Below are 11,321 nucleotides of genomic sequence, written 5' to 3' on the forward strand. Positions count from 1 at the left end.
GGACTGTTTTGTTCTTAGCATTCGGATCAGAAAAATCACTGTAAAATCTGTAACTTTGCCATGTTTAGCTAGATCGTGTTGTAAGCTTCGTTTTGGTATGTAGTTCGCTTAGATCTGATTTACGGTTTAGGAGAAATGACCGTTTTAAGTAACGACGCTTTGCAAACGAACCTTTACCCCTTTCTTAACTATGAAACCTTGTTTAAGGTCCTTGAGAGACTAATTAGATTACGAAATAATTATGTAAGGTTGATTAGGAAGTTGGTAAATTACTCGCGAAAGAGTCGCCTTAAAATGTTAAACAGTTAATTTTATAAAAATGATGGATCCGAGGGTACGCGAGCGATTAATGTAAATCGTTAAGTGTCAAAGCGAACGTTAGGGTCTAAGTGGATAAAATCTTATTTCTTTAGCGACCGTGGTTTAATTCCGGCTTATATGTTGTTTATAGGTTGCCAGACTCACACCAGACCTTTTACCACCCCGATCGCTCAGGCAAGTTTTCTACCCGTATACTGTTGTTATGATATGTATATATATTTGCATTATCTTGAGATAAGTGCATGATTGTTATTAGCAAATTTTGCGATATATTGAAGCATGTTGATATGATATATATATATATATATATACATGACTGTTTCATAATCTTGACATATTTTTGTCAATTCTGTTGTTTATAAACTGCATAATACATATGCTAGAGATATGCATTATTTGCGTGTACCCTTAGTATAGTGGACCCAAAGTTGAACATTTTTCTTATCCAGGAGACAATGTTTCCGAGTATATTATATATATAGTTTTCAAAACTATTAATCGAATAATGTTTATTCGATAGTTTTAAATTATAAGTGAATATTATTTAACGAATATTCATATAAGATTCTTATTACGATCAAAGACTATTAATTATTTGAATAGAGTTTCTACTTATGAAAATTATTTTATTTTATTTAATAAATGAATATTAGTCTGAATATTCATTCAAGGACTTATGACTCTGCTTATTTTATTTAATGAATATTAGTCTGAATATTCATTCGAGAACTTATGACTCCGCTTATTTTTTTAAATAATATTCTTTATCTTCTTAAAGAACAATGTTTCGATATTCACTAAATATTCGGGAAATGATTGATATTATTAAATCATTCTTACTTTAAATATTTCCAGAGATCAGTTTCAAACTTTATCAAAACTATTTTTGAAAGTTCGAGCGGATCCCAAAACTTATTTTTAAATTTAAGATATTCCTTTTGAAGTGGATTTAAATACTCGCTCCAAAATCTGAGGGATCCGGCTCCGTGATGTATTTTATATTCGCAATGAAGTTGCTGTTTTGATAAAAGAGTTTTGATTACTTACCCAACACTTGGGAAGTAAAATTCTTGGAAAGAGTTAATCCACTAACATGCATCGCATGAGAAATATCGGTGAGTTTTCCTTTGCAACTAGATGCGACTTCTTGGTGGAGCCGTATCAACAAGTTCTAATTGGGGAAAAGGGAGACGAGCTTTACGTTTTAGAGTCATGGATTTCATCTGAAGTAGGACTGGCGTAAGTGGTCTAGTGGCACCATCCCAGCCTTATTTATTGGCCCAAATGGCCCGGAAGTTCCGCTGAGACGGTCCATTCCTTAGGAGTCCACCGTTCGGTCTACAAGTAAATCCGATTGTTTTTCTCTACATGTAGAAAATTGTGGGGTTGTATTACTGCGATTGATCATCGTAAGTGGTCATCCTGGCGCGGCAAACTACCGTAATGAGTTCATCATCCAGTTTAGATATTTCTGCAACACTACCCATAACACTTCGATAGAAAGGCTACGGCTGGGCGATTGTTGAGTGTTGGCAGGGTCGTGTTTTCAAAATGATATTTCGATCAAATGAAGTATCTCGTAACTTCATATTTTGTTAATGATCAAAGATTTGAGTTTCCTTGAGCGGATAAAAGCCCTCAAGAGTATTTGTGAAAATGTTCTATACAAAGTTTTAACTTGTAACTTCATCTATGAGATAAACTTTTGAAAACTTATTATACCTTGAATAATGGTAGTTAGTTTTTCTAAAAAGATATAAGTATATTGGAGTATTTTCTAACTTCATCTTTTAAGCTTATATCCAGTAAATAATTATCTTACACTTAATAGAGATTTTCAATAAGTTATACTTGCATTATTGATTAAACTATACATTATCTTGCGAGCTGTAATGCTCACTCTTGCTTCATTTCTTCATCACACAACAACAGGTAGGAAGGATGGCCAGACTCAAGTAGACCTAGCGAAAGAGTGTGGGTAGCGTCCCGCGCCTACCTATTGATATCTTAACCGCCATTGCTGTAGAGGCAGATCTATCTGTAGTTTAGACATTCAGCTTTTGGGAATCAAATTATGTATAACTATAACTTGTGTTGGATAATGGCAACAAATTGTAAACTTATTAAGTAATCATTTTGGGTTTGTAATAACTTTTAACTTATGGATTTCAACGATTTGTACTTGGTTCAATTTCATCTCTGAGACTATAACGTATTGTGTATGTGTGTTATTGTGGGGTCACAATATGCAGTTATTTATTTAATTTAAGTTAAGTGATATAAATGGAAAGAAAGACCGTGACAAACCGGATTCCCGATCCCGGATATGGGGGTGTTGCAGCGAGGTTGGAATTTATCACTTTTATGAGCTGGATTGACAGAGAAAGCCAGGCACCCAAATATTTTGAAACTTTCATAATCAACCGGTTTCTCCCACAACACCTCATAAGGAACTAGATTGTTTAAAGCGATTTTCGGGATTCTATTTATGATGTAGACTGCTATTAGCACGCAGTCTCCCCAGTAAGAGAGAGGTAAGCCAGCTTGAAATTTAAGTGCTTACGCCACTTCTAGTATATGTCTGTGTTTGCGTTCAACCCTGACATTTTGCTGCAGACAAAACACACACGATGTTTGATGACTTATTTCATGCTTGGCATAGAACTTTTTGCACGCCTTATCAGCAAATTCCATTGCATTATCTGAGCGTATGCTCTTGATTCCAGTGTTGAAGTGCGGGTGAAAAATCATCAACAAGGGTCAAGAAATACCTGTATTTCCCATGAGTGCACACCTTATAGGGGCCCCTAGGTGTCCACGTGCACTAAATCAAATCGAGTTGCAGCTGCGAGTCACTTTGAGGAAATGGAAGTTTTGTCATTTTAGCCATAGGACACGTGACACACACCAGATTCTGGTCTTTGAGCTGAGACTTGATACTGGAGATCAAGGATAATTTGGCACCAGGTGTGTGGCCAAGTCTATGGTGCCATATACTGAACATATTCAGCTTACTCTGATCCTTCTTTGTAGATGTATGTAACCCATTTGAGGTCCCAGTTTGTAGACTCTGCACAACACCATCAATCTTTTGATTCGTGTCATTCATCAACTAGTAAAGCCCATTCATCACTTTGCACACTGCTCTCACTTGCTTAGATTTCAAACCGATCACCATACATGTCTCAGGGTAGAACATGACGTCACATCCATTATCCTTAGCCAACTTGTGAATCGAGAGAAGGTTGTGGTTAAAATCTGGAACATGTAACATGTTGCACCATTTCAATCCATTATCCAACTTGGTATCACCAATGTGAGCAATCAATGCAGTCAAGTGGTCAGACGCGCCCGAATCAATTATCCACCTCTTTGTATGAGATCTCCTTGTTCCACTGTTAATCATTCCAGAAAATGGACTGTCAGCTTCCTCAGATACATTTCCAGGCATCATGGCCATCAATTGTTGTAGTTGCTGAGGAGTCAACATTACGCCTTGTTCATTAGCCCCTCCAGTTGCTTGAGCCACATTTGCTTATTTTTATCTTCTCACCACTCCATTTTCCTCCATTTGCATTATTTTTGGAGCCAGCTCTATTATGTTTGTAATGCCACCTTGGGTATCCATGTACAGTCCAACATTTTGCAGACGAGTGCCACTTCACACCACACGCAATACACACATTGACACTACTTTTCTCATGAGGTCCCTTACTGTACATAACAGCCATCTCGTTCTCAGACCCACCAGACAGGAGCAGGGCATCTCTTTGTGAATCCTCTTGTTGCAGAGAAGCACAAGCTCCCTCCACTGCGGGTAGAGGGGACATCATCAACAACTGGCTCCTCTGAGCTCCAGACACCTCGTTGAGACCGTTTAGAAACTGAAATAAATGGGACTCTTCCTTCATAATGTCGATTGCTTTTAATAGTGCAGTTATTTCTTCACTCACAACAGTTACTCGAGGCAACACAGTCATACTACTCATGGCAGTATAATAAATGGCTATTGAAAATTCATTTTGCTTCAAACTAAACAAATCTTTAATGAACTTATATTTTCTTGACCCATTTGTTAATATAAATCTACGCTCAAGCTGTTTCCATACTTCACTAGCATAGTTAATTAACAAAATGGACATTTTGACAGCATCAGAGATATTGTTATGAATCCAGGAGATTACCATGTTATTACATGTCTCCCATTGAGCTGCCTCTGTCTCATCAGTCGTGCTCTTTGTCACAGATCCATCAACAAACCCCAATTTCCTCTTGGACGCCAGCTTTATCTCCATAGATCTTCTTTAATCCCTATAATCAGTGGCTCCTTGAAGCTTTGGAATACAAATGGACGTTGGTCCATCCGAGGGATGTAAAAACAGAGGGTTTTGCATATCTGCAAATGTAAATCGACTCCCAGTAGCCATGACTCAACACGAACACTTTAGGTTCAAGATTTGAATCAAAAGAATCGAATACATAAAGTACAATCAAGAACACAAGACTGTAAATAGAAGACAACAGGAATGGAATCAGTGCGTATCTGCAAAGTCACAATAGAAGCAATCTCAATTTCTCTGTAAATAGTAACAACCGCTCTGATACCATAAAAATTAAATCAATAAAAGAAAGCTAGTTGCATATTCATTTGAGAGAGAAAACTGTGACCAATGTCTTGTACAAAAAGATAAGCACTAACTGATTCAAAAGACAAAATGTACTACCCCTACCCTTATATTTTTATCACTATGTCTACTAAGAGATTTAAATTGTAAAGACAAGAATGCCGTGCTGTGTTGGCTATACTCCACTCCACAGCTTGTCATCTGCCTCCTTGACACTGTGGGACAGACTTGCCAACATAGCTTCATCTTTATTATGTCACATTTTGGATCAGCCAGAATTCTGATAGACATGGAGATAACAGAAGCAAGGCAAAGGCAAAATAAAAGAATAATGCTGCAGCAGTCACATGCTGTCTCTGGGAAGATAACTAGCAGCAAGAGCATAGGAATTAGATGGTGGAAACTATATAGTTACTGGGGTGTGATAACCACCACGGCACCGACGCTCTGTGATTATACAGCTGCACTGCACTAATTCACAAATAATTGTTTTGCCGAAATTTCCATCAGATAAGGTAGCTATTAACAACTAAAGAAGCTTTAACAATCAGGAGCAAGAAAGAGTACAAAGCAAAATTCCTAGGTTGCTGTAAGAATGCATTCCTATGTTTGGAGTCCCTATTGATCCTTGCATTCTGCAAAAATGCGAATGAATTTCTGATTTTGACAAATAAAATTGAATAGAACGAAATAAAAACATAAACTTTCTGACTCGCATAATAGGTTCTCCAAGACCTCCCCATTTAAGTCTGTCTCTATTAACCCCAGCGCAAGGATGCTCTGGAAGAGGTTATAAACTACTGGACACAGTTAGAAGAATTGGTTGTAATATTCAGAACCTAATCAAATAAGTTACTTTCCAACTACTCCCATTTTCTATTGTTTTTTATTTTCTTCCTACATTCTGGAAACAAAGTGCTGGACACCTTTATACAACTCCTAACATACAGTCAATTAGGAAAAAAAAAATTGATCAGCATTGCTTGTACATTTTATATCTATCAAGACCGAAAAAGCTAAACATCTAAAAACTGAACCGAATACAAGAGAAAAATTGGAGAGAGATGAGCTGTCAGTGAACGTTATAGTACTCTGGATTACATTCCCTCCTTTGTTATTTTATGATTACACAATATAGCTAGAGATCATACTATTTGCATAAAGCCTTCCTTATTAGCATATGAAAGGTCCCGACTCCCTATATATATACAATCGTATCCTTATTTATGACTTGTTTATTCATAAAAAAAACGCTATATGTACAGTAATGCGAAAAAAATAGCCCGGTAACAGTAAAAATAAAAATTTTGTTTTAGGAAACAGAACCTTTTTTTGCGTTGATGTAGTAATGTTGATGGACACTGTAAAATGCATCTACTGACTCGAGGATTAAGAGCAGCTTAGCTGCTTTAGACCATAGCTTCCTCTCATCTCTTTTTCAGGTGGGAGTGGGGGACAAACAGCCTCTAATACCAATTTGATTAATGCAAAGGTTACCCCTATTACATGCTTTGACCTCTTGAAGACTTAAACTTTGTAGTAATCAGCAAATCAAGTTAAAGAAAATAAGTACATTTTAATCCAATCAGACTTTCTTTATAATTTAATAGAAGTTATGGTTCAACGAAGCCAAACAGAAAACAAGAGGAATAAATTCTTTTGATGTCTTCGAATTGTCACTACCATATTTTATGGTGTAATTTGGTTACAAGAAAAACACCTTCACATACTTGGGTTGTGATACATGTTAATTCCCTTGCTTGACTATAACAGTGTGATCGAACTCAATTAATTTAAGCATAAATTCAAAAATAAACTTGCACTAACCAGTGTCCAGCGGTGGTGGAATTTTTGAAGCAACATGGTTACAGGTCCACATATCTTGGTGTCAAAACTATAATGCAACTGGAGTTGGTAGTGGTTTGCCCAGAAAATGAGCCTCCAAGTTTGCGATGATGAGGTCAGCCATGTTTTTACGTGTCTGTTCTGTAGCAGATCCCCTGTGAGGCGAGAGGACTACATTATGAAGCCCAAATAGCTGCTCTGGAACTTCTGGTTCATGTTCAAACACATCGAGCCCAGCTCCACCTAATCGTCCTTCAACAAGAGCTGAGACGAGCTCAGGTTCATCTATATGAGCTCCTCTCCCAATGTTAATGACAACACCTTTCGAACCTAAGGCATCAATGACTTGACGGTTGACGATGTGATAAGTTTCATTTGTTAGTGCACATGCAACAATAAGTATATTGCAATTAGAGGCCAAGTCAATAACATGTGAGTAGTACTTGTATCTCAAATCCATCTTCTCTGATCTGGAACAGTAGCTAATTGTGCAGCCAAATGATTCGGCTCGCTTAGCAATAGCTAATCCTATTCTTCCCAAGCCTATAATGCCAACTGATTTGCCACTGACCTGGAAGAGGTAAATTTAATGAATGTATTTGAGCAAAAACTCTTATGATTAAAGATTGCATTATCAAGACCACTAGAAATTATGCTTCCCAGACAACAGTTAATCATTAATTATTACTATATTTGCTAGCAAATAACTAATTGACTATGCTTTGAGTTTTTTTAAAGTTTGTGCGACATTAAACTTGCGCTACAGTTACCCCCACACCACTCATGAGTCCGCATTGCAGATCAAGTAATAAGCACTTTATAATGAAGACTTTATGTTCAGTTTACAACCCCAAGCATGGAAGGTATCAACACAATGCACATCATACATCCGACTTTGGAACAAGTATTATTACATATTACGCCGCTGTAATTAACCATTCCACGTGCCTTCACACCGGAAATCCCAAATGACATATAGCAGCTAAATAACTCTGTAACAGTACGGTATGTCGCTAATAATCACTTTTATGGACCAAGACCCTTCTTCAAATGCATACTTTTAAATTTGATAATTTACGTGAACAAAATTAAAAGGGAAATCAATTAAGCAGTCTAAAAAAAAATAAACCTTAGTAGCCAATCCGAAATCAGGCATTCTCTTCCAGAGCCCACTTCTACCAAGCCCATCATAATAACAAATATTTCTCAAAGTAGCCAATAAAAGCCCAATAGCCAAGTCAGCCACCTCATCAGTCAACTCATCTGGAGTGTAACTAACTTTAATCCCCTTGTTTTTACATTTGACCAAATCTATCTGGTCCAATCCCACACTGTGACTCGCTATCATCTCTAAACTCGGTAGCGACTCGATTAACTCGGCATCAGCACCGTAGTTACCGTTACCAACTAACGCTCGGATGGACGGAGAATGTTGACGGAGGAAATCTGGTTTTGAAGTTGACGGAATATTCCATGATTTATAAACGGAGAATCTTTGGGCGAGTTGGTCTTGGAGGTATTTTGACATTGGACATGTCATCCATACTCCTATCTTACTGTCTTTCTCCATTTCTTGAGTTTACAAGTGAATGCTGATACGAACAGGGGAAGCCTAGTACTTATTTCTTTAGGTATGGCCGTACAGAGAAGTTTAGAAATGAGGCCGAACATTCAACCTGCTCAACCTTAAAATTCACCCGCATGTTACATAAATTAATATATCTTTTTAAAAATATTTACAATATCGATATAAATAAAATTACCAAACTATTGAAAGTTGAACTTGACCTAATATAAATAAAGTAAGGAAAGTTTTATATTAAATTTTATGTTCCGGGATTAATTTTTCTTTTGGTTACTAAGACTATTAAATTTATTTGTCACTTGAGCTTATTGAATTTGTAGGCTTATTGAATTCGTAGGCTTATTGAATTTCTTCAGTAAAATCTTATAATTTTGTATATGCAATATTTATTGAATTTAGTTTTTTTTTAACTATTTAGGCGGTTGAAACGCAATACCAACCGCAATTATGTGGATGAATTTGGTTGGTTTTTATATATCAACGGTTTGGTTGCGGAGGAGGAGATATTAAAAACCATAAGTCGTGGTGTGGTTTGGTTTTTACCCTCCAACCGAACTCAACCGCACAACGTACACTCCTAGTTAGAACACTCTAGTTTAAAGTGTAATTTTATACCCAACCTGAAACCCGACCCGGACCTGATTTGATTTGTAATTCGATTTACTGAGGAAACCGAAAAACAACTAACCACGAACTGCCCAATCTGAAATAATTCGTCATTAAAAACTTCGTTCTTTTATATTTTAATATTCAACTTTATTTAATTTTACCTAATTTTAACTAAATCCAAAACTGACCATTTACGACACGAACATGTTAGGAATCGAATACACTTTTGATGATGAACATAACATATGATACAATATTTTGTTAAGTAGGCGTAACTATTAATGGCTAAGTTACAACTCAATAGTCGTTGGTGGAATAACTTGTCTATGATAAGAATGTGTAACATTTTTCATGTAGATCTTAGATAATAGCCAGTGTTGTAATTGTTAATTCCATAGTCATCTTTGACTCAATATATAAATACAATAGGGTGGCGAATTTTATATACTCGATGCCATGAAATTTTATTTTAAATGAAGTGAGACAATCAATGTCTAAGGAAGAATACTTATAACGGCTATAGAACCAGTTCATCTATGGCTAGGGAATCAGCTCATCTACGGCTAAGGAATGTACAGTATCAATGGCTAATGTAGCAAATAGCAGTTGACAATGACCAAACATAGCACATATATAAAATCTAATAGAGCACATGGGCTGATAGAAGATCTCACTTTGAAAAATGGGAGCCAAGACAAAACGAGCATGTGATCTTGGATAGTGAAGAAGAAGAAATATTGCATTTCCATGCATGACAAATTGGAGGGGCATTCAAAGTAATACATCAAGATAAAGTCTAATCCAATTTATCATGGCCCACGGGAAAGAGAATGAAGTAGCAATCTTGCTTGTTGTACCTCGAAGACTGTGATATGTAGTGTCTAGTAAGACTTGTAACTTGATAATATATAAATCAAGCAGTAGCAGTGTAGATGAGACATGCGCCTAAGAAGAAAGTGTTTGCAACCATCTAAGAAATAAGAATTAGGGTTTTCAAAAGAGTTAAGGCGGTAGCACTTTCTCTTAGAAAAATACTGTAAAACGCAGCTATGAAATTCTTGTAATTTGCACAAATTATTTCTTCAATATATAACTCAGGCGGCAAGTCAAAAACAAACCATCTGATATTTTAAATCATGTGTTCTTATTTCACTTTAGCAATTATTCAAAACAAAAAAGTTGAAAATTATAATTTATAATCAACCCACCTTCTATATATTACTCGTGTATTGATTGTTTATAAATAAAAATTGGTATCAGAGTGAACCCTCAATCTACAAAGGGTTTAAAGACCTTGGAACCATATAATCAATTATGGATAAAAAGGATGCAGGTGTGAAGATTCCAGTTCTTGATAGAGAATTTTATTCTCACTGGAAAGTGAAGATGTGGCTCCACTTGATGTCTCAAGATGAAGGGTTGGTTAGATATATTGACAATGGCCCTCATGTTCCAATGGAGATAATCACAGGGCTTGCAGCAGCTGACGGAACCATTGTTGCCGACAGAATAGTGGTAAAACATCCAAATGACTACTCAACAGAAGATCTGGAAGAAGTCAACAAAGACAAGAGAGCTATGAACATCCTGTTTAAGAGCAGCCGGTTTTGGTTGAATATTATTTCATATGTTTATCTTGTATTGAGGTATACCGAAGATCTGAGTCAAAGTAGGTAACAGAAGAGGAAGGTAGATTCTGACATGTTCGAATGTGTCATGAACAGTTCCACTACCAAGGATGTATGAGATACCATTCAAACTCTCTGTGAGGAATCTGAACAAGTCAGAGAGAAAAAGATGCAGCTCCTCATGCAACAATATGAGTACTTCCACTCTATTCCTGGTGAAGGTCTGAGTGGGACATTTAACATATTTCAAAAATCGTTGAATGGTCTAAGGTTGTATGGAAGAGTTTATCTTGTCAAGGACTTCAATCTGAAGTTTTTGAGATCTCTTCCAAAAGAATGGAAATCAACAACAGTCTGTGTCAGAAACTCATATGACTACAAGGATTACACTCTTGATAGACTGTACGGGGGCCTGAAGTTGTATGAGCTGGAGATGCAACAAGATGAGGAAATTGAAAAAGGGAAAAGAAAAGATAAATTTGTTGCTCTTGTTGCATCAAATCACTGTGAGAAGAAAGTGGAAGTCAAGGGGGAATCTACAACAACTAAAGTTGATGAAGCAAGACCTAAATCATCAAACGGAAAAGACAAGGTTGTTGAGGCTGAAAGTGACTCTTCCTCAACTAACGAGCTTGAAGAACTAGATGAGCAATTGGCCTCTCTCTCAAAGAGATTTTCTAATCTAAAATTCAAAAGAAAATCCATCTC

General features: G+C 36.5%; 2 protein-coding genes across 3 annotated transcripts; both read right to left on the reverse strand.

Annotated features, from left to right (window-relative positions):
• Positions 1-3,824: 3,824 nt before the first annotated feature.
• LOC141685074 (uncharacterized) lies at positions 3,825-4,616 on the reverse strand. The gene has a single exon (XM_074490196.1). It carries the CDS (start codon positions 4,614-4,616, stop codon positions 3,825-3,827), a length of 792 nt encoding a protein of 263 aa, XP_074346297.1.
• A 318-nt stretch (positions 4,617-4,934) lies between these two features.
• Positions 4,935-8,465, reverse strand: LOC141682555 (glyoxylate/hydroxypyruvate/pyruvate reductase 2KGR-like). 2 transcript variants are annotated; one of them, XM_074487247.1, is made up of 3 exons: positions 7,921-8,465; positions 6,774-7,362; positions 4,935-5,192 (listed from the first exon to the last, which is right to left on the reverse strand). In XM_074487247.1, exons 1-2 carry the CDS (start codon positions 8,359-8,361, stop codon positions 6,841-6,843), a joined length of 963 nt encoding a protein of 320 aa, XP_074343348.1. In that variant the 5' UTR covers positions 8,362-8,465; the 3' UTR covers positions 4,935-5,192; positions 6,774-6,840. The 2 variants fall into 2 exon arrangements, with proteins under 2 accessions (XP_074343348.1, XP_074343347.1); XM_074487246.1 differs by having other exon boundaries at positions 4,935-5,581.
• Positions 8,466-11,321: the final 2,856 nt, after the last annotated feature.

Source organism: Apium graveolens, chromosome 9 (assembly GCF_009905375.1).
Source record: "Apium graveolens cultivar Ventura chromosome 9, ASM990537v1, whole genome shotgun sequence".
In the NCBI taxonomy this organism is placed as follows: Eukaryota; Viridiplantae; Streptophyta; class Magnoliopsida; order Apiales; family Apiaceae; genus Apium; species Apium graveolens.